General features: G+C 47.3%; 1 protein-coding gene across 1 annotated transcript in view; it reads right to left on the bottom strand.

Annotated features, from left to right (window-relative positions):
• Window positions 1-23,879, bottom strand: part of LOC109513661 (neurobeachin-like) — a gene marked incomplete at its 5' end in the record, with an annotated part of 140,511 nt that overhangs the window by 26,021 nt on the left and 90,611 nt on the right. Inside the window, 4 exons of the mRNA XM_019866240.1 lie at window positions 4,297-4,493; window positions 6,791-6,906; window positions 8,351-8,453; window positions 9,273-9,390. Of these exons, the coding sequence (XP_019721799.1) occupies window positions 4,297-4,493; window positions 6,791-6,906; window positions 8,351-8,453; window positions 9,273-9,390 (534 nt within the window). The remainder of the gene's footprint in view (window positions 1-4,296; window positions 4,494-6,790; window positions 6,907-8,350; window positions 8,454-9,272; window positions 9,391-23,879) is intronic.

The raw sequence follows: 23,879 nt of genomic DNA on the forward strand, positions 1-23,879 counted from the left end.
GAAACTTTTTTTTTTTTTTTTTTTTGTGGGTAAACTCATGCTAGACCCGCCAATGAAATTTCATTTGATTTCAGCCGGTGTCTGCTACAAAATAGAATCATATGGAGCCAGATACAAGGCTGGAGAGCGCAATCCGTCCCGCGCGGGAGCACGCCCCACTTTAGATTTCACAAGGAATTACGCCGCGGCGCGTTGCGACGTCGGCACACGTCAGAGTCATTTGCAGCTCGCCTTGTCGGAAGGCGCTGCGGCCGCGGTCGCATGCAATCAGAGAGGCGGGCGTTCAAAAACAAAGCAGATGTGCGCCGCGTTCGGCCGAGCGAGGGGCACGCGAGGGACGGCCAAGAAAAGCTCCATCAGGGGAAAAGGGAAGCGGGGTTGTTCCCAAGACGACAAGTTGTCTCCGCGTCACACGCCATCTCTTCTCTGATTGGCTGGGAGAAGTCACACGGTTTTCCCGCATGTCGGCGCGTGGCTTCCAGTTTTGGATGCGTTGGTGTCTTGTCTAGAGCCACGACGCAAAAAAAAAAACAAAAAACCAACTATAAGCACTGTAACTTGTTTTCTGAGCAATCAGGTTCAGTGAAATTCAAAGCGTCCATGCATGAAACGTTGTGGAATGGTGATGCTCTTTGTCTGTTTGCAGTGGTGATGTTTTTGTTCCGTTGTTTTGCTGTCATGATTGGCCTCCATAAGGTGCACTGAAAAAAAATGGTGTGTTGTTTTAGAGTTTGAGCCCTGCGAGTCCCAGGGACTCTTGAAAATGGTCTTCTTATTCAATTGCATATGATAATCACACAAACGACAATTTCCATTGATAATGGGTTTATTTCTTATAAATAAACTCTGCAAACATTTAAATGATTCAGGCATACAAGATTATTATCGCAAAACACGATCCAACGTTCGCCGCTTCCTCTGTGATATCTCCGCAATAAACCTTTGCGACACTTGTTCGCAACGATCTCAACGAAGGCCGCCGATCTCGCCAATTTCGTCTCGCGAGAACGGAAATCTCGTCACGCGAGATCAAAACAACAATGGTGGCGATTATCCAACTGCGATCATTGCTGGAAAAAAATATTTACCATAGTTTTTTTTTTTTTTTTTGCTTTTTTTTTGTTTTGACTGAGAAATTTCCTTGCGTCCCAAAAACGCACATTATTTGGAACTGTGCGTCCGGCGGGAAAATTATGCGTCTAGGACGCGGAGGTAACGAGATGGCTTGTGTTGAATTGACTCAATTTTATTTCAGCAGTGGCTGCACAAAATAAAATCATCTGGCTCCAGATACATTTTGAAGTAGACTAAACCTTTATTTGACGTAAAATCACATTGAGCCAATCCATCAACAACTTTTTTTTTTTTTTTCAGTGTAGTGGCTGTCAGTAATAGCGAGCAAGAGGAGTCATCATGACTAACCGCGATACACACATTGCACGTGTGCAAGTTACGGTAAAGTGACGTGAAGCTTTTCTGACTAATTCCAGCAGTTATGTTAATTACGATTAGCGATGAGGCCGGTATGATGACTGAGTAATGAGATGAGCGATCACATGTACAATACATGTGACTTGATACAACAGCAGCGCAGTTTTGGCTTCATGTCGCGTGATGCAGCAATATTTAAAAAAAAAAAAAAAAAGAATTTGGAAGAAAAAAAAAACAACTCGCATCACATGATTGAACAGCTATGAGGAACGTCAGCGTTCTCCTCATCTGTCAGCCGCTTGTCAAGTCATCAGGAAATAATCGTTAGACTCCGAAGGTGCAACGCGTGGTGATGACCTGACATCCAAATATGCGGCGCCAAGGCCCGCGGGCGCCTCCTTTTTACAACCGACCGAATAGCCAAGCGGCAGGTAATTGCCGGCGAGCAGGTGAGCGGAATATCTGGCGGTGTGCAGCGGTTAAGTGCGGACGTTGAAACAATGCCGTCCGTCAAGCCGCGCTCAGCCGAGAGCGTGACAAATGAGACGTTAATGTGCTTTGTGATGTGTGGGAAAAGGAAGACGCGCGCGCGCAGGTGTTACCCGCGTTAAAGAGGAGGACTTTTATTTGCATGGAGGCAAATATTACAATATTGTGGAAAACTTACATTTGGAATGCTTTTCAAAAGTCAAACGTTATGTCCGACGCGAAATGGAGAAGTGTCATTTGTTGGCTTGATGAGCGAAACTAAATTCTGCTTTTGCATTTTTGTGCTTTCGACTGTCTCCATTAGTCATTTATTGTTTTATTGGCGGTTGCTGTATGAATTTTTTTGCTCCAGGCGCAACACTTTGTCGACAGCGGTGGTTGTTTTTAGGGCTCTCGAAATGCAGTTGAAGTGGGTTGAGCAAATCATCTCTCTACAGGGCCAGTGCCAGTTCTGGCAACGGCGTCATCCAAAACCGGTTCATGTAGGATTCTGCTCTGCCCTTGTTGTCACGGTAACCGAAGCCCAACTCTCCGCACTAGAGCGGGTGGGCTGAGCAGGATCCTCTTTTGATTTCAGGGAAGTTTGACAGTTGTTGGAGGAGAGAAAATAATGTTAAAAGCATTCCAAATGATTTTTTTATGGATGACATGACTTTTTAAATATGTCTGAATATATTTGAAAAATACATCTGGCCAAAATGTTGCATTCTGTGCTTTTACGCCTTGTCAATAAATTCCTAAAATGGCGACATTGGAATATTTTTCCCCCTATAAAATATTGAACCATTACTGTTCTAAGGATGCTGTCAGTGTCGACATTTACACTCGTTGCGCCAGAACACGAGGCACACCTGCACAAGTTAACCAATATCATAAAGTTGCCTTTGCAGCCATTTCCGAAAAGTGTCATTCGGCTCTCGGGTGCGCCGAGTGTGTGCAGTATGCCATCCATTATGGAGTGTGGGGGTGGGGGGTGGGGGTGGGGGTGCGCGCAGAGCCACGGGGCTCCAAGGACAACTGTCAAATGTTTCGGGCCTGTGAACTCATGCTAATGAAGGCAGCTCCGGCCTGTAAACAGCATGGGAGGATGTCACCGGAATACATTACAATACATAACTGTCTGCCTGGGGGCAGGTGGGAAGGAGGGAGGGGCACACGGACGGACGGACGGACGTGAGACCTCTCTTTCCTGAAGAAAAACAGCTCCGCAAATATAACGACGTGCAACAGGAGAATGTCGAGAAGTCAAAATGTTTCATAAAGTTGAACGAAGCTAAATGTGACGGGCGTGCATTTTGCGTGTTAGTACGTCTTTGGGCGTGGGGGCGTGGCCGAGTCAGTCGGGTGAGGGTCGGTGTCTTCTGCGCGCTCCTTGTGCGTGTTCTCATTTTGTATTTGTGCATTTTACCGCTTGTCCCGTTCAATCGATGGCTAAAAGCGCGCCAGTGAGTGTGGCCCTCCTTTTTTTGTTTTTCACTTGACGCTAGCGTCGTTGTAAGCTTGTCGGTTGAGGCGCTCTTTGCTGTGCAAATGGTTTCAGATATTTGTCATTTGTTTCGGGCTTTATTTTCCAGACGTTTTACTTGACGTTTGAAAAGAGGGCTAGCTACTCTTTGCTCCTGACTTTGTCCAAATTTGACATGCTAATACTGTGCCGCCACGCTAGCCTTGCAATTTTATGCTTGTACAATTTTTCTTTTTTATTGTCCCTCATACCTCAAATGCATTGTCTTGTGTTACACATGAACTAGAATTGCATTCTAGCCAGCCAAGGACCAAAAAAAAAAAAAAAAAAAAAAACTGCTGAGGATCAACGTGACAAAGTGAGTCAGTAAAGAGATGTGAGTCAGGAATGCGACTGTTTTCAGGTCAGTGAGCTCAACATTCTCAGAGAGAGAGAGAGAGAGATGAAGAGGGGGTGTGTGAATCAAGTAAAGCAGGCCAAAGTTTGCGCTAGAATGATCCGCTGTCTTTGCCCCTTTTCAGCCGCATCGGAGAACAAAACAAAGACAGAAAACAAAAACCCCAAACTGAACGCGTAGTGTCGGCTTCAGCACGCCTGCCACCCTCGCGAGGAGAAGCGGGCTCGGATCAGATATTGGCTGGACGGAAGGATGTATTCAGCACGACACATTAGAATTGTCTCAATGGGAAATCTGGGCCTATCACAAGATTTCCAGCCCAATTTCCCACTGAAAGACATCAGATTTTGGAATGTTCTTCATTTCAAGACTCAAGAATAAAATACTGCATTTGTTTTTGCTTGATTTGAACCACTGCTGACTTAGTCCTGTAAAAAAAAAAATGTGGACAGGACTCCTCTAATATACAATATTCACGTGAAGTGCAACAACAACAAAAAAAGGAAAACAACACCCCCATTCCCACGCCCCGACTGCAGTTCAGCTCCCGTTTGAGAAGCCCGACAGCCGTCACGCGGCGTGCCGTTGCGTGCGCTACCTTGGAGAGATCTCGGAAGTTAGCGGGCAGGGTGAGGTCCAGCTCCTGAGAGTCGTAGCTGGCCAGCACCCAGGGGAAGAGCGGGTAGCGGTTCAGGTCGTTGTACGTCCTGCCTGGACACAACAAAGCGGAGAGGCGGCGTGTGAGTGACGAACGGCCGCCGAGCCGGGGTGAAAGCCGGGACGCGGGCCTCGCCGCGGGGATCGGCGGGCCGCATTCCGACGGGCCCCGCAAATCTTGGCGCCCTTAACCAGACGCGCTATATGAGAACGCTCGGCACTTGCCCGCCTAGCAGGGAAGCCGCGCACGGGCCCGGGGTCGACCTCGGCCCGGCACGTCTGCTGGTTTTGATCCGCCCGGCTTGCCAGATGTGAGTCGACGCGTCCCGCGCTGGCAGCCGCAACATGGCTTTCAGATGGCAAAACGTGTCGGAAGAAATGTGTGGGAAGATGCAGGGAACGTGTTTTCACTTGTTTGGTCGAGACGCGCAACAGCTGCGGGGTCAGGAGTGAGCTGTCATCCGCAAGACTGTACGGACACTTTGGCGGATTGATTTTGGAGGCCAATCATGACAGCAAGTCGAAACAATGCGCGTTGAGCCGTTTCCAGTTGAAAATAGACCGCGGGGATTGTTGGATCGGGACACGCGGCCAGCAGGCAAGCTTCGCGTCCCCTCATCTGTCGAAACCCGAAACTAAAAAGAAAATAGAAAAAGAGTGTGAACTGTAAATCCAATGCACGCCCTCAAAACAGAAAAATCACGGTTTCTATTTTCACTCATGGAGGCAGCACTTCATCAATTAGCTTAGCTCTTGGCTTCGGCCTGTTCCAGCGTCTGCGTAGATGCTTGAAAATGCCGGATCTTCACCCACCCTGCCGAGCTGCCATGTAATAGGCGGGGGGGCGGGGGATGATGGTGTTGGGGGGAGGCTCCGACAACACTCGCTCACAGACACACTTTGGCTGCTAAACTTTGCACTTGTAGGGTTGGCGGGCACTCCAGCGAGACATTTGTATTTGTATACAAGCAATGACACCATATTTCCTCTCATATTTCCACTTGAACATTCTTGTACACTTAACTCAACTATGATAGGCAATGATTCCGTGACGCTAATGAATTAGCGAGGAAAAGGTTACGATTTTTTTAAAAGGTGACATCAAAGTTCTATAGAGTTTGGAAGCATCATCGCCACTAAGAAAAAAAAAAAAAAAGAAGCGCCGCGTCATTAAGGCGTCGGCGTAGCAAGAGTCGGGGTGTCAGGATGTTAATAATAGCGGAATAGTGGTTAATTAGAAGAGTGCGTCCCCTTCGCACCTCTTTCCGGCACTTCTTCACCCCCACAGCCCAACTGTCTGCTTTTTTCCGCCGCCGCCTCCTGACGTGCCTGTCAGCCCGGGTCATTACCGGGGGATTTTTTTTTTTTTCTTTTTCATTTAATGAATTTCCTGCATGTTTTTCCCTCCATCTTGCCTTTGCGTCTAATTAGCTGACAATAATGTATCGAAGGAGCCGAGCGCCGATGCTAAATATAAATATGCATGAACGCGGCGGCGAGACGCCGGCGTGACACCTCTCAGAGCCGACGAGCGGCGCGGCGCGGCCTGGCTCGCCTTCCCTTGTTCGCTTCACTTCAGATCAGAGAGGAGACTGCCGAGCCTCTCCAATCCACACTCGTACGCTCTCGACGAGCCTAATTAGCCGGACGAGTGTGCGCTTCAAACGGCTCTCAACTAGCGTCGACGAAGACCACTTAAGGACGAGGCAAAGAAACCGGGCCGCCGCCGCGTGGCACTCCTTCTGCGACGTCGCCAGTCACCGCACTCCTACGCCGAAGATGAACATAATTGCTTTCAACATTAAGCTTTCCGTTCTGATAAAATCTCTTCCGCGATAGGCCGAAAATGAGTCCAAATCAATGGAGTTGACTGACGGCAACAACATGAATACGCGTGCAAAACTACAGTCGCAATTAAGTGTCCACATCAGGTGGGGACGACGCAGAAGGAAGATATGCATTTTGTGCTTTTTATTTTTATTTTTTTCGGGTTAAACCAATCCTATCTACATAGGCTTCTGAAACAAGGCTCGAAATAAGTGCTTTTACATGTCCTTGTATGTTGCGCCTCATCAAAACGCATTGAAAACTGAGAATCAACCGCCAAAAGACACGAAAAGTAGAAGAAATGGCGAAATAGGTGTTCGCTTGTATCGCGCTTTTCCACCGACAAAGCACTCATGGGCTTCACGCAGACTTCTCATTCATGACATAGCATCAGGAGCAACTGGGCGATGAGTCATCTTGCTCAAGGACAATTCGACATGGTCACAAGGGATCAAACCAACAACCGCTCGGTTGGGAGAACAACCCCTGTAATGAGTAACAGATCCCAACGCGGTCCTTCTTACCTGCGATGGTGTTGAGGAACATGAGGTACTCAAAGTTGGAGATCTCTCTCCTCTGCCAGCGCTGCGTCATGTTGGATGACTTGAAGAGCTGCCGAGGGCTGGCCAGCGAGACCCGCCTGGAAAAGAAGACGTACGGGCGGTTTTCAAACGTGCCATTTCGAAACCTGAGAGTGTGTATTCAGTTGCGGGGGAAGCTGGGACGTGACCAAAACGCCGAGCTTTGTGTCATGTCTGGCACGGGTTTAACATGCGCTACGTCCGATGACTCAGCACTTCATCAATTAATGAATCAATCAGGGTTTGGATTTGAGCCCTGAGGTCTTAATTTGTCATTTTGGCAAGACATTTTGTACAATCGTACGCTTTGCGGAAACACATTGGGAAAGGCCCTTTTCTGTTGCCAAGTGAGGTCCACAAGGTCACGCTTGGATGAGAACGCTGCGGAAGAACAAGCGCAGCAGCAAAACACCTTGGAAATATCTCTTGAGGATATCAAAACTTTTTTTTTTAATAGGTTAAAAATGAATGGCGACATGACAAAATGAAAGATGTACATAGATAGAGGTAGTCAAGTGCAGCTGAGAGCTTGGGGACATAAAAAAAAAAAAAAATTGACAGCAATGACATGGAGGAACGTTAACCGAGGCGCATTAACGTGGCGATGACTTCAAAGACGCAACATATTCCCCAACAGGGGCCTTATTAAGAAGACTTGACATCCGTACCATACTAATTCCCTGCCAACCATTTTCGAAGCAGTTTCCAATATTGCCAGAGCATTTTTGATCTTCCAAGAGCCAGGTCATATTTGCACACAGTCTACCATAACACAGACTAGACTCTCTTATTTCGCACAAAAAATTTTTATGATCTTTTGTGATTAGCAGTGGAATAAAATTTAAAAAACACCAGTTTCTGACCAAAAAGCAGAGAAACGAGCTTTCGGAAAATAATCTTTTCTAATTTTTTCTTCTTTTTTTTTACCTTTGTGACACCTTCAACTGTAGAAAAAACAAAACAAAACAAAAAAACACAAACAACAAGACTGAAAAAGGGCATTGGATGCCAAAATAGTCAATTATTCACAACTATTAGTGGCTTTTTTTTCCACGTGCGTTGGTCAAGCTGGGTGAAGCCCTTTCCAAGCCGGCAGATTGGCAAATACAGTATAGACGGCATTTGCGTTGCTTGGTTTCCAGTTGACAAATATAGAAATCCATAGTCATAGTCTGTACTTTTTGACTTTTACTCAAGTATAGCAGTCAAATTAGAACTTTCTTTTTATATACAACTATGTGTACTTCTACTTAAGCAGAAAAATGTTTGTACATTTGCCACTTGTTTTTTTTTTGTTTTTTGCATTGCGGATGAGTCAACGTCATGGTTGTAGCAAGAGCAAGCGTTGGCAGGAACTCTGTGGTCAGCAGGCTGTCAGCTAGGTCACCCTGGCCGAGGGTCAGCGCACAAGAGTAAGAGTGTGCGACGGAACAAGTTCAAGGCTAATGCTCAACAAAAAAAAAAGCCAAGCATCAGGACTTGCCAGAGAGTGCACTAGCCCACCTGTCTTGTGGGAGTCCATAGCTGGTCCCCACTCCGACTCGAGGAAGACTATGGACCGCTTTCTTCACTGTGGACTGGTCAGGGAAGTTAAACAGGACAGATGCTGTGAACGCACACACAAAAGAAAAACATTTTACCCTTCTAGAGCATTCTATTCTATTTTGGGTTTTTTGGTTGCGTGTTCGATGAATATCAGCCCAATTTATTTATTTATTTATTTTTTTATAAGTGAGTCCCTAAATTATCCTAAAATGACATCATGTACAAAATTCCCTTTTGTGTTGTCTCCTTTTTTTTCTTCCTAATTTCAAGCTGGCATGTTTAAACTCCCTCTAGTTAGGACCCTGCATTTAGTTAAGGCACCCGTCTGGGCACCCTTGAGAGCAGAGGACCCCAGTTGTTGTGATTCACTGCAGTCTATGTGGGGCACAACACAAACATAAGCACTGAAATTCGGTCTTGAAGAATTACATCTGTTTTCTGTCTACACAGTGCTAGATTGATATTATTGAGTCAGTATTTACCTGTGTGGATCATTTTTCTTATTTTTGTAAAGGCCTAAATTCAGCGGTTAAGCTAACAGTAGCCATTCTGTGTATGGGAAAGAGAATGCGATGTACATCGAAGATCATACGGTGTATGTTGTATTCTATTGGCTAGATTTATCAGCAGTTATTTGTTTTTTCCTGCACCTTTATGCTGACAGCGACCCTATGTGTATTACTTTTCGACACAAACCATTCATCACAGCTCTTGTTTGTATATGCCAGAAAATTCGACATAAAACCCACCATAAAATGCCAAAGGGCATCATTCTTTAACAACTCTCTGACCTCAACCCCCTTTGGAATATACGGTTCCCACTTTTACTGAAGCCTGTGTACTGAGTGTACTGAATACTGTGTACATGAAAATGACGTACTTCTATTGGCCATGAAGACCTCCACGGCTGTGTTCTGCAGCAGGTGACACCTGGAGAATACGGCGCGGATTTCGCTGAACATCCACTTCCCATGCAGACCTTCTGTGTACGCCAAAACCTGAGCCGGGACACATTTTATGGCGCTTAGCAACTCAGTCTGACTTTTGCTACCTTAAAGGAGAGCTTATGTAAAACAATGAGAGCCCATTAAGCCCCCGCCAGAACTCCACCATACAAAATGTACATGCACATGAAATCCATTATTTTAATGTGACAATGGATTTGTGAGTTGGCTGAAGCTTGGTCCTGAATCATCCCTTAATTGTCCCGCCGCTTGGCCAAGACTACTGGGGGGATTTCCCATCATACAACTAAATCCGCTCTCTGCGGGCCGAACTATTCAAGGAGTATGGATTTCAAATCTGCTTTACACAAAAAATGTGGAAGATTTATGATGAATTTTTGCAATTCGGAATACAAAAAAAAAAAAAAAATTATGTTTTAACCATCAAGTGTCTGCACAAAATAAAATCACCTGGATGCAAATCCATGACTTAACTAGATTACTGCATTTGGACCCATTCCAGGCATTCCCAAGTGAACCCCATGAGGTGTGTGACACATTAAGGGGAAAACAAGCGCCCCCCTGCCCCTCCCCCGCAAAAAATCAATAAAAACATTGCATTGAAGGCCGAGGTGGCAGACGACAAAAGGACGGGAGCCGCAGGGCCGCGCGTACCGAAAAGTACGCCAATTGTTCTGACAGGTGAGAATAGGCCCCCCTCGCAGCGCCCCCGCCTTTTTCCATCTCGCTTCCCTCCGAACAATTTTATCCCGCGGCGACCTCATCAGCTCTCCCGGGTCGTCGCGGTGCCATCTCTTGCGAGGCATGGTGTGAAAATAAAGACAGAGCGCTAACACTGACGGCCAGGTGTGCGTGTACACAACCGTGTCTCGCAACCTTTATGGGGCGGTGCAAAAATCTCACAGCATGCCATAAGAAAACAAGGGGAAAAAAAAGTATTTACATCACATTGACATTTTTGAAGGTATCTCTACTTGAGTATTTTGGAGAACTTTTTCCATGCACTTCCTACATTTTCAAACACTTTCTTTGTCAAAATAAGCTGTGATTGTTTTTAACGTCCGTGGATGATGACGCCGTTTTTTTTCAGTTACCAGTGCCGTGCGCTGCAGGTACGTAATGAAGAGTAAGAATTAGGGGTGTGCCTCTCTCCACCAGGGACGATTCAATACGATTCTCCACACGTGGTATAATCCGATTCAAGGGTGTCACCGTTTTAAGATGTCGCCATTCGTTTCGATTCAGGCACGTTGGTTGGCAATCATGCACTCAAATAAGTCCGTAGATCTGACTGCATGTAAAGCACGAGAGCGAGCCGTTCGGCTCGATCAGGTCTGACGCGAATACTCATTGCAAAATATAGAGAGCGCCGGCGGTGTGCAGCAGGGAGCGCGTGCCCGCCGCCTTAATTTCTCCACGGAATAGCCGGCCGGCCGACCCCGCCGCCGCCGCCCGGCTCTCTGGAGCTCAATTAAAATTGGATTAGATGAAGATAGCGGATGTGCAAGCGCCGCATCCCTCAACTGATGCTCCCCTCCAGGGTAATGCCCCCTCCTCATTTGACACCTCTGCAAAGCACCACGACACAGCATCCCCCACCCTCTCCCCCAACTCAAACAGTTGTCATAGTGACAGCGCGGGCCTAGAGGAGGGGCCAGGGGTTGATTGCTACGAGAGGACGGCAGGTGAGGGTCGTTTTTTTAAGCCCCCTCCTCATCCTTCTTTGCTACGTCCAGATGTTGGGGAGGGGGAGGGGGCAAATCTGCTGTGTACAATGTCCAAAGGCATCATGGGGAGGTTTGAACAGCTTGTCAGGTGAGATGTGGCATTTCCATGACCGTATTTGGGCGTCGCAGTCCACTCTTTTAGCGCTTCCTCATTCAACAACAAAAACTTTGTATTCAACTCAAACACATTTGCAGTCAATGGATCGACTGCGAGGACAGTTTGGCGAGAAAGCATGTCTGCGTCACAGTTCTGAGGTTTTGCGTTCGAAAATGTTTGCGAGAATTAATAAACAGCAAAATAGCTTCATGAACATATTCCATTGGATGGATTCCTTTTTTTTTTTTTCTTTTGAAAATTCAGACCTGAAGACAGTTTCCAATCTTGAGATTTTGGTGGGTGTGTCCATCATGAGCAAGTCCACAAAGAAGTCTCGGCAAGACTGAAAACACAGTTTTACAATTATTTCTCGGGTTTGTTAAAGCACCAACGAGATCTGGAGATTTTGTCCAATTGCTTCTACATTTGAACAGTGTGACCTCGAAATGTGACATTTGGGAGGCGTGTCTATCATGAGTAGGGCCACAAAAAAGTCTCAAGAGGTTATACCTGAAAAGACACAGGAAGTCATTTTTGGACTCAAGTAGCCATTTTGGGACAAACTTGTCCTCAATATATTGTCTGATTGCTATTAAATTTGGACAACTTATTCTAACCGGACTACTTTAGCAACCGTTCCTTATTAACACACACACACGCACACACACACACACACACACACACACACACACACACACACAAAAGTCATGTTTCATAGTTTTCCATGCGGTTTCTTTCGGACCACTGCCCTGTCCAAGTGTACATTTCTGTGGCGTGACAAAGCGCAGGCCAAAGGGCGAGCTGTCAACAAAAGGGAGGCTAAAGACCAAGCGAGGGAGGGAAGGGGGCGGGGGGAAGCTGATTTCAAACAGCCTCAATCAGAAGATTTGTCATAACAACAAAGCTTTTCGGGCTCGAAAGCAAACGCACGGCGGCCCCTCCCTCGCCATGTCGACTCGGAGCATTGACAAAGCCCAGCGCTGATGTGTGTGTGTGTGTGTGTGTGTGTGTGTGTGTGTGTGTGTGTGTGTGTGTGTGTGTGTGTGTGTGTGTGTGTTTTTTCTTCAGGAGGCCCAGCTGTAAAAAATGCCATTTAATGAACCTGTCTGCCGAAGCCGTCCCCTGCCTGTCAGAGGTGTCAGCCGCTGACGAGCGCTGGGGACGGCCGCCTCCAGTCACAGACAGGCCTGCCAGCTGGAGGCTTCGGCCCCAATCTAATCACGCCACCAGGAAGGGACCGGCGCTCTGCTCTTGGTCTGTCACGCTCAGGGCTGCGGGAGGGAGGAGAGGAGCGGCGTGGGCGCTCGATGATGGAACGGGTGAGGTGGGGGTGGGGGTGGTGGGGCTGCCGCCCAAGCCTTTTGTTTCCGCACAGGTCCCCGCCGCGCATGCGCCGGGCGGCTGGGAGACACACAAGGCTGGCCCGCCGTGCACGTGACGCAATTCAACATGGCCCGCCTCTCCTTCCTGACTCGACAGAAGCATCACAGCCACGCAAAAGCGGAAGCCACGCCACAGACCTCGACCCCAAAAGGTAGCCGGGCCGTTCCGCCCAATCGCCGTCATTTGTGTCTTCGAGAAACAAAATCTCCGCACGCGTGACGGAATGAGCTGTGAAATCGGTTGCCTCACCCGAGCAAAGAATCCCGCACAGCGATTTGTTTGCATAGTTCATCAATACAATAGAAACCACCGTGCACACTGGAAAAATAGCTGTTCCTAAAATTCGATTTTGAACCCTGGAGCAATGTTCTATTTTATACGAGTGTTACCCCAACCAGGGTTGTCATCGTTTGGGATTTTTTTGGGGGGGGGGTGTTTTTATTAGTTTTAGTTTTCTTTTTAGAATATGGGCTATTTGCTGAGGGCGGATGGGAAAACAAAACTATTCATCGTGTCCCGGGGTTGTCACTCATTCCGACTCTGAAAATTCGAAATATTCCACAAGTCACACGGTCACCAGGACGTTGCATCGTTGAGATCCTTACAAAGGCCAAACCAAAGTTTTGTCATTTATTTTCTGTCGATCCGATGACAACTGTGCCGCCTGGGGGTTATGTTGCTCCTGTTATCTTTGTTGTTTGGGGGAATTTATTACTTTTCAACTACAATTTCTCATTGAGTCCGATGCGCTTAAGCATAAATACTCAAGTAACCACGGTTTGAACCTTTTCTTCGCTCTTTTTTTCCCTTCTATTTGCAGTCTGGCTCGATCTCGATCTGACTGCACTTTTCCTCGGGTGCCGCCGTTTCGTTTAGCCCGGAAGCGAATCTGCCGCCCGGCCTTTTATTTCCCCTGCGCGCACGCGCCGCCAACACATCGGCGCCGCTCTCTCTCTCTCTCTCGTGCCCGTCATGCAATTTGCCATCCTCCCGTTCGCCTTTGCGACTTGACGTCGGGCGACATCACCGCCACGCAAAGCGGAAGCGCCGCGGCGGACGCGATGAGGAGGCGGCGCGCAGGTGACGCCGGCGTTTGAACCCGTCTGCGCCAGCCTATCAGACTTTCAAACGCCGGGCGCCTAACGCGCAGAGAAGGGACTCTAATCACATGTGACTGCCCGGCGGCTTCGACTACACATTGGCTGAGACGCCGTGATGGATGTTATTAATAAATCGAAACGGGGGTTGTGGAAATCCGCCTGCAATGGTCTGCATATTTTCCTCCTGAATGGGAGAATAATACAATTGGGCGTGACGGATATATTTATACGGGTTGAGTGGAGCGGTGTGACAGAGGGCATCTCGGTACTCGCTCACTCTGCAGATTTGTCTAATAGGCCCGGTCCCGTGATGGAAGAAGGAGGGCGGGATTACCCCTTAGACCCCTTTTCCATTGTACCGGTTCGAACCCGAAACAGCCCGGTTCCATCCTGTGCGATCACTTTTCCGTTACCCATTGGTGCATCCGTGTGGTTACAATGGAACCTTTCTTGAGAACCTCTTCCGACCTGGTTCTAGAATGCAGGATGACATCGCTGTCATCTGATTGGCCGCATTTTCTTAAGCGATCCGCAAGGAACTCTATAGCGCATGCCCATTTCCTGGTTTTAAGCAAGCGCCACGTCTTCAAAATACAGGACACATATATTGCGTTTTACAACAGTACTTAACCATATGTAGAGGTGGATGGAATAAGTGAGCTTGCAGTTAAAATGTTCACGAGCCACGCACACCTCACCAGATGTCATTTAATTGAATGGGGTGAATGAGAGCGAGCGCCGTCTTTCAATTAAGCCGCTTCAATGTCTTTAACATACCACAAGAGGGACCCCACGCAACAATAGCAGTGCTTGTACAACACTGCGGCACGAGTTCGAAACCTAAGGCATATTTTCCAGAATGAAAGTTATACTATTATAAGAATAAAGTTGTCGCTTTTTAAAATATGGTCACATGTTGCTGCCTTTTCCTGCAGATTGACTGGATGGCGCCCTCGACACTACGCCACTGCTGGTCCAATGGGTGCGTTGTGTCAGGAAGGGAATCCAGCCAAAAAAACAACCCCCCCCCTGCCAAAAAAAAACAAAAAACAAAAAAAACATGTGAGTGACTTGCTGCGGCAATTTCTGGTGGGAAAAGCCAAAAGTCACAACAACCTGTTCAATAAACACGGCCATTTGTAATATTTGAATGATCTTGGAAAAAATATGAATTCAGCCTCATTAGAATTTAAGTTGCAAGTCCAAAACTGTACTGAACTAAAAATGCGCACAAAAGGATGCTGCACATTAAAAAAAAAAAAAAAAAAAAAAATTAATGAAATGAATGATTGGGGAATAAAAAGTAAATGATTGTCGCGAAAGCGCACTAAAGTTCAAGTTGAATGTCAGTGTTGCATCAGGTAACTCGGGAAGAGTTTTCCTCCGGCAACATGAAAGTAGCACCGCTGCATTTAACTTGAAATAAAGCGGAGTAGACAGCAATGGCCACACTTTCACATTAATCCATTTTTCCATGCCGCAAAGAATTAGCGCATCAAAGCACGTTCCCATCTGATGCTTCGCTCACTGACAACTGTTTTGAAGCCTCTTCCAAAATGCGATTCCGCTGCACTCGGATAGGCGCCGTGTATAAATACACTCCACTCCGGTTGAGGCCCGTATCAGGAGTTGAATAAAATAGGAAGACTCCGAAAGCAGGTATTGGTTGGAGGTGGGGGAGGGGAGGGGGGACGCGAGATGGAGATTTGCATAATCAGTGTCAGTCTCCATTTGGGAGAGAGCTGGAGTGTGGCGGGATGACACGGCGTGGCTGCTCGGGTAGAGACCGGTGGGATAAAGCAGATGAATATGCATTACATACACTGACACTTCACTGGCCCGCATGTCCAGCCAAGTTTGTCAATAGCGTTTATGTCAGCGACGCCATTTTGCGCGCATTAGCGAGGCCCCCGCAAGTGCCGTCTGCAAGGTGGGAGGAAACGCTTTTATTTTTCTCACTACTTCCTGCTTACTTCTCTCGTCACATTTGTTTTTTTTTTTTTTTTACTTACATTTACCCCGTTTGAATCGCTTACTATGCCATCAAAGGACTCACTCTGTCGCGACATCTGAAAAGTCAGAAACCGGACAAACAAATGAATACAAATCGGCCCACCAAGTGACCTCAATTTGGGTGAACGAAAAAGTCTCAAGGGCTCGTGCCGTGACAAAATTCTTTGTGGAAATCTCTTCAAATGGGAAGCAAGTCTCCCGGAAAAAGGGCGCCACTCGCTTGACGGGCTGCTTTGCCGATGCCATCTAATGTGGGCGGAGCATTGCAACAAACGTGTGATGGTCCTTTGCAGGAAAGAAATTCGAGGAAAAACAAAATGGCTTTTTGACTGGTCAACACCAATTTTGCTTGATATCTCCCTCTCTCTCCCTCTCTCTCCCTCTCTCTCTCTCTCTCAACTCAAACGGGTTGCTAATTATCCCTTTTTTCACAAAAAATAGGTCATAGCCCAAAAAATGTGACCATAATGGCAAATGTTAAATGGGGTGCACTTACAAAGTGTAGATAGCGCTCTATCCACACCAAATGTTTTCCAAAGGGCTTAACCACACCTCTTTACTATTTTGAAAACATATCAGAGTTGTGAACCGACGCGCTGAAACAGCTGCGTCAATTTAGGGACTTCGGGTTTCCTTTTTAGTTTAAAATAACTTCTTATAACCTGCCGGATACCTCTCGTCGTACGCTGGCCAACAGCAGAACTCAGGGTGTCTTTTTTTTTTTTTTGCTTTTGGTAACTTTTAAAATCCAAGCTAGCCTGGGAGATTTCGGCAATGTGGGCAATTACGCGCAAAGACCCATGAGAGAATTAAGTGGTCCACAACGTTGATTTTTTTTTTTTTTTTTTTTTTTTTTTTTAGTACTGGTTGACGTTAGCCTTCATTTTTGGCATCGAGCAGCTCATATACGATGTCCTTGCTTGTTTTTTTTAAGACTGAGCGTTTGGGGCTTTCCAATAACGCCGGTCTTTTTTTTCTAAAGCCGTGTTCCTTAATTATGATTAAGAAGAGCTTGAACATGCGCGTTTACACCAATTTCCTCCCCCGTGCCTCGAAGTGTAAACCTCTTGAAGCGTGCTGGAGTTTGCTAACAAAGTCAAGAGGGGAGCCAGCCACCCCCAAGAAGACACTTTAGAGAGCCCATCAAGCAGATAAACAGCTTGAGAGTTTGGAGTATAAGGAGCTTGGGGCCCATCTTTTCTTAATGGGACTTTTTCCAGAGGCTTGTCAGCCTTAAGATGACTGAAATCTTTCCTGGCCGGGATGCCACCAGGCTGCCGCGGCGAGTGCCAAGCTGATCGCTTTTGATCCCGCTTATCTTTTTTTTTTTTTTTTTTTTATTGGTGGCGTGGGAGGGAAAGGAAAGGAAAGGGACGGGGGAAAGAACAAGACAGGGATGGAGGAGAGCAAGCAGTTGGACGGGCGGCGCCGATGAGCAATGAGCCGCCCTCCATTAATCTTGTCTGCCTCACCTTTGTTGCCTTTCACAAACAGCCTCATCCATTCTCCTTTTATCCTGCCAATTGCTTGATCATATGTCCCACATTTCATATCATTCTCCCTGTCACCTGCGGCACATCATGCAGGAGCAAAGCGGCCCCAATGGGGTGGACGCCCTTTGAGGATTATGCCGGGCGACACCTCCATCGGGAGCGTCGTTTTCGCAGGCATCCGGCGGAATTAGCTCGACTTATCTGTCTGCCTGGGAAAAAAAAAAGGTGGAACAGGTTCCTTATCGGCTCTTCTGCATAAGAGGGGGGGGGCTTGTAAATGCAAATGTGCGCCTTTTGTCAGTGGGCGTCACCCCTCCGGGGTTGAGCGGGGCCGCGCCGGGCCGAGGCTACGGTAATCCGGCACTGCAGCGCGGCCGATAATTTGTGCCTTATCCTCATGTAATGATAGCGTTCACGTCTTTTTACTCACGCTAATCCCGCCACCGAAGCGAGGAAATGTCCCGGCTGAGGTTTGTTAGCGGGCGACTAGTTTGTCAATGAGTTGCTGAGACCATGTTCGACAGGAAAACAAAATGGGGGAATGTGTCACTGTAGCCGAGGAAGAAGGAATTATAGTGCAACGAAAAAAAACCCCATCCTATCCCACCCTTGCTGCCTGTTATGAGGACGCGGACCTTTTTATGCAAATGAGCAATGACTCACATTTGTCTGAGATTTTCATGGCGCGGGCCTTTCAGTGATTTCGATATTCAGGAATTTGCATGTGGCCCTTTCAACTAAAAATGGGGAAAAAAGAAGCGTCTTCAATAAGACAAATCTTTTCAACGTTTCCACGTGGCACGCTTTTAAAGTAACTCACGCGTCAAGAATTGCCGCACAGTTTTTGCTATTTGCTGGAGTTTTTTGTTTTCTTTTTTCAGCTTTTCACTTTCAATGTGGCGCATGTAACATGTTGAAAATTTATCTAAAACGTATTGGAATGTATTTTAGGGGCCCGACCTCCAAAACTCACTTTGTAGCGGCCATTATAAATTGAGAGAAAAAAAAAAAAAAGCACCCTGGGCACCAGTTGCATGGATCCAAGGACCCTGGTGTACTCGAATCCCGTTCAACGTGGCCTTGACATAAACGAGGAGAGCTGTTCACAGAATTTTTCTGGAAGCAAGTGAAATACGCTCCAAAGTGTGACGGCTTTGGCAAAGACTTTTGAGACCTTTGTGGTCGTCCGGCGGGGATCCCGGCCATCGCCCGTGCCTGCCAAAGCCGACGACTCTCTTCCCTTCCCCTCCGCCCTCGACAAGCTGCTTTGGCGCGCTGTGATTTGACTAATTACGTCGGATTAGAGCATATTCACGCAAGATGTTCTCTCGAGGGTCAGCGACAAGACGCTCTCCTGCCCCCCCCCCCCGCATGTCATACACAAACCAGCCACTAGGACAGAACAAGGCTACTCACAGATCTTTTCATTCGGTCCACCCAGTAACATACAATGTGAGACCTGGTTAAAGGGGTCAAAAGAAAAAAAAGACTCCCACGAAAACAAAGCAGCTTTTAGCCTCTTTTTTTAGACCGAGTCAACAAAATAACAAAGATAACATAACATTGATTTAAACTGCTGCTGTTGCACAAGCCCAGTTCAAATGGGCCTCTGACTTCTATAGCCGTCAATGGCAGTGAATGAGTTCATAAGAAAAAATAGCAATCGAGTAATGTAGCAATCAAATAAGCAAATGGCTGATTCTGATATGGTAAATATCACTCCTCAGTAAGCTGCAGTCATACTAGTTTGTAACATATGCCTGTGCGTCCCGATTGTCTCCACGTGTTGCTCCACCTTTAGCGTTCAAAATGTCTGTTGCTTCTCACACCACCATACACACGCATTAACGCGAAATGAGCTTCGGAAAATGCGCGCGAGTGTGTGAATTCAATTGTGCTCAATCCATTTGCCACAATGGGGGGGGAGGCGGCGTGGCTATTTGTATGTGTCATAATGGCCTTAAAGGCGGCCTCATATGGAGGCAGAATACCAAAGAGGCTTACAGCCGCCGTTTCATTCAACATTTAGGCAAAAAAGTTCCAAGGGGCCGTGCGTGATGAAAGACGGTAAAGCCGGTGGGATCGGCGAGCCTTATTGTACAGAAGTCACATCGAATTAATACTGAGGGCCACTCGCTGCCTTTCTTCTCCTCGGCTTTTCACAACGGATTAAGCTATGAAAACTCCAAAATGACTAAAGCACCTATTAGGCTCCGTGCTGCCGCTTTTCTTCTGCCTGCCTTTGAAAATTGCTCCGTGCGCGTCACGGAACTTCCTTTCACAACCTGCCTGTGCACTTCAAAGCAGGAAAAATGGATGCCGCCACTTGGACGCAGCTCACGTCGTCGCGTTGGAAACTCGCACGATCCCAAAATCCACAATGTCAATATTTGCATGAGTTTTAATCATTCACAGCCAAAGTTGATTGACTGACCGGCCGATTTTTAGTCCTGGTCACAAATAACAGTGGGTTGGGTAGGCTTTAAGCATGGCAATTATATTGAGTGGGGTTATTTTTTTACTTTTTTTTCCCCAAAATCAATATCATCATATTTAAAATGAGGCTCCAAAGTCCTGAAAAAGAAAAAAAAACCTCCCAGATTGAAGAGGCTGCAGGCCCGTTAGCTGAATGCGCTGAAGCCACGCCCCGCTCCATCTCTAACTGTCAATCAAATACGTTTGGTCATAACAGGACGTGCTCAAATGGCTGAATAACATCCCCCCCCCAAAAAAAAAATGCACATTTTCCAATGTAAAAAGGCAAGCCTGGTCATTTCATGTCATTCAAATTCAAGTCTGTCGTGACTTTTAGCCAAGCGAGTCTCAAGTCCTACAACTGGTGACTTGAGTCGAATCCTCTGCCGATAGCGCCACCTGTTGGCATGGCACGCTAGAGAAAGCCATTCACATCATGATGGCGGAGGAGTGGGGGTGGGGGTGTGTTTTATTGAAAACCCCCTTGTAGCAGTGGAAGTAGCGAGCACCTCTTAGGCATGCAGAGAGAGCGTTGCCGTTGATAGCGGGGGGGGGGGGGGCGTTATCCGTGCACCCCGACTCGCCTTCTCTCTGAGGCTCTTCAAAGACGCGCAGGCGGTGCATGAATTGTAATTATGGCTCCTAACAGGATTCGAGAGCGGGCACTTGAGAAGCGGGTCGTGTGGAGTTAAACGGCTGTCACACACTCCAAAGCCGGGCTGCCATGTGAACAAACCAACAAAAGCCGCACTCCCATCCAGCCTTGGGCCCTTCTGGGGCCACTTTACCTCTCGCCGGGAGATTAGAGATCAGCTTTAAAAGCCCAAATGGCATCTTGGCATCTTTGAGTCCAGGTTGCACTTTTTCGGGCTAATGCACAAAAGACGGCCAAAACCGGCAGTGTGGACATACTTTAGCAGTCATCCTCAAGCGAGGGATGGGAGGATTTAAGGCAAATGGGAACCGGTTTTGGATAAAAGGCAGGGAGTTCGACATCCGATAATTGGTACCACCTGAAAAACCAACGGAAAAAAAAAAAAAAATCAGTGTCAGATTATCTCCCGACCTGGCCATTTGGAGCGACGGGGGAAAAAAAAGAAATCATCTGTGCTTGCACAAAATGCTTCAATGTGGCAGCCTTCAAGTCCGGCCCAGCTTCCCAAAGGAACAAAAAAAAAGCGTGACGTCCCCCACGCCTGACCCTCGCTCAATCCTTAATTGGATTGTGAGCAGCGCTGAAGAAACATTTGGGCATTGTTCACTCAGGCTGCGCTTTTCTTTTGAGCAGAATTCCTTCCAGTGGTTTGCTAGCCCAACAAAAACATTCAAACCGCCGCTGACGGGAAACTTTTCAGTTTTCATCAGCCAGACCTTTCTCCCCCTTTTTACTTTTTCTCCGATTCGCTTTCTGAGGGAGCTCGCTGGTGACGGGCTGAAACAAAGCCAAGCGAAAGCCATTGTTGTTGCCTTTCGCCGTCATCGTAGCCTCGCCTGAGCGACGGCCGCCACGACCCTTAAATCGACACGCCGGCCCGACACCGACGGCCAAGCGGCCGGATCCAAATGCCCCGCTTTGAAAAAACGTTACCTGGACTTCAGACATGCTGCCAATTGATTGTTCGTGCTCTAAAACAAAGATGTCGAGAGAAAAATATAATAAGACATTTCAGTCAAGCGGTGGGAGTTGGAGTAAATGGTGTACCTTTTGACGCCAGTCGTTTCCCTTCTACCCCAACCAAATATCAGCATCAAATAGCGGTTATCGGCCATCCCCTACTCCTAGAAATCACAATCAGCATCTGCCCTGAAAAAAAAACGTACCGGTCTATCCCTAGTCCGGAGCTAGTACAGGGAGCAGCCGCTTTCATTAGCAGCGCTTTGCTAGCGCCGGCGGCTGACAAGCTAGCAGCCATCCTGTAAAATCCTGGTTGAGCAATCCAAGAAGAAGACGTTAATTGTCGACCCGGGCACTTTAGCAGCAGTCAAGTGAAAGAATAAAAATGAAGAGCTCAAATCTCTTCATAGAGGCAAAATATGTTTGCCGTTTTTCGGCCGAGATAGAAGAGCCAAGAGAGCGATTTCGCTTGCTTCAAGCATCTTTTGACCCAATATTCTTAATGAGGTATTCTAACTTGCCATTCTCGGTAATACGTACGTTGAGATAAAATAAGAAAAAGCGCAATTCCAGAGCTCATGGTCTCATTTCAAGACTTTGTATTGGCCCGGCGCATTTAAAGCCATTTTGCAGGCACGTGTTGTCATTTACGTCTTTGCAGGTGAAACTTTTCAAACGTTTTTTTTTTCTATAACTGTCGACAAAAACATGATCTACCGATGCCTTTAACAATAACATCAATCGAGCTCATTACCCCCTCATGTGTTGCTTCAAAAAAAAAAAAAAAAAAAGCGAAAACTCTAATGAAAATAATGACAATAATATCTCATTAAGGGAGCGAATGAGCGACATGGGGGAGAATTAATAGCAGACAGGTGTACAACACACCGCAATTATGGAAGCTGAAATTAGTTCACTGCCTGCAGGCAAACACCGGGGAAATTCTGCAGGGTGTGTGTGTGTGTGTGTGTGTGTGTGTGTGTGTGTGTGTGTGTGTGTGTGTGTGTGTGTGTGTGTGTGTGTGCGCGCGTGCGTGCGTGCGCGTGTTGATGGTGCTGGTTTCTAGGAGAACTGATGGAGTGAGGCTCACTGGCAATAGCAGCAGTGCAGACACGCAAAACAACAACAACAACCAGAAAAAAAAAAGTCTTAAATGTGTAAATTAGGGCGAGGGGTACGCGTGGCAAAGCGGCTCCCCCTCCGGCAGACGCAGGCAGGCCGAGATGAGACGGAAGCGGGGAAACGTGATCAAGGCGAGCGCGCGGCGGCTCGGCAGGCGTCAGCGCCGCCGCTCAGCTCGGCGGCAAAGTGGCGGCGTCTCCTTTCGCAGTCAATCATTCATTCATTACCGAGTGCTGCCTCTCCGGCTTTTGTTTTTTTGACCTATCATATTACTGCCTTGGTAAACGTCTAATCCACCCCCTTCGTTAGACGGTGTCAACAGCCGACATGCTTGCCCCCACCCCCAACACCGAGCAACCCTCTTGGAAAAAGACACACACACACATATGCACAGGAGCGATGTATGACTCGGAACATGCAATTTGAATCGAGAGATTTTTTTGCTGCCCTGCCCAATGTTTATATTTTTGTAAGGCCATTAGATGCGACAAGAAGCCGCAAAAAATGTTGGAATTATCTCCCCCTCGCCCCTCACCCCTCCTGTCGAAAAATCCGTGATACATGTGAACACACATGGAATGGATCAGAGGTCACCAAAATTGTGCCCGAGGGCACTTCGGGTCACTCCCAAGGACCCCCGAGTAGCCTGTGGGCCTGTTTTAAAAATAACTCACCAGTGATTTCATCGGAATGTTGTTGTACACTGGGAAAAAAAAAATATTTCGTCAGGTGGTTGCACAAAATGAAATCATCTGGATATCCAGAGACATTTTTTGTAAGTAGATGTATCGTCTCACCAATTTGCAGTTTGGCTGCTCTTTCTGTCACATTCTTAAGTGCAACGCCATGCCACCCAAAGCCTGGCTGAGAGGAAAGTAGGAAGGATTCAAAGTGTTTGGGGATCATAGCTGTGGTGTAGTTACAATTGAAACAATTAGGAAATGAAAAGGGCGGCACGGTGGGCAACTGGTTAGCACGTCAGCCTCACAGTGCAGGGCTCGATTCTGGCTCCGGCCTTCTTACGTGGACCTTGCGTTTTCTCCCTGTGCCGACGCGGCTTTTCTCTGGGTCCTTGGTTTCCTCCCACATTCCAAAAACATGCATGGCAGGTTTAAATTGTCTCCAGGTGTGATTGCTCGCGTCGTTTGTCTATGTGTGCTCTGTGATTGGCTGGCAGATTAGAAATTGGATGGATTGTTGGAAATGAAAACTTTGGGGGGTGGATGGTGAATTCGTCACAGTTTCATTTGAATTAATTGCCCAGCCCCAACGTGTAATATCCATGATTGTTTGTGCACGGATCTTAAAGGAGAAGACCCGACCGGGAACAAAATGTAAATGCGCGTCTAACGCGGTCTGAGTCTCGTTAATTGCCGTATAAAATAAGCAATTGGCATCCCGCCCCATACGTCTGCGCCAGCGTGGCGGATGGAAATGAGGTGGGCTCTATTTGACGCTGGTGCCGGGGAGCGGGCTCATATGAAGCACAGCTCAGTG

The sequence above is a fragment of the Hippocampus comes genome, unplaced genomic scaffold (assembly GCF_001891065.2).
Source record: "Hippocampus comes isolate QL1 unplaced genomic scaffold, H_comes_QL1_v1.1 scaffold11, whole genome shotgun sequence".
Taxonomy (NCBI): Eukaryota; Metazoa; Chordata; class Actinopteri; order Syngnathiformes; family Syngnathidae; genus Hippocampus; species Hippocampus comes.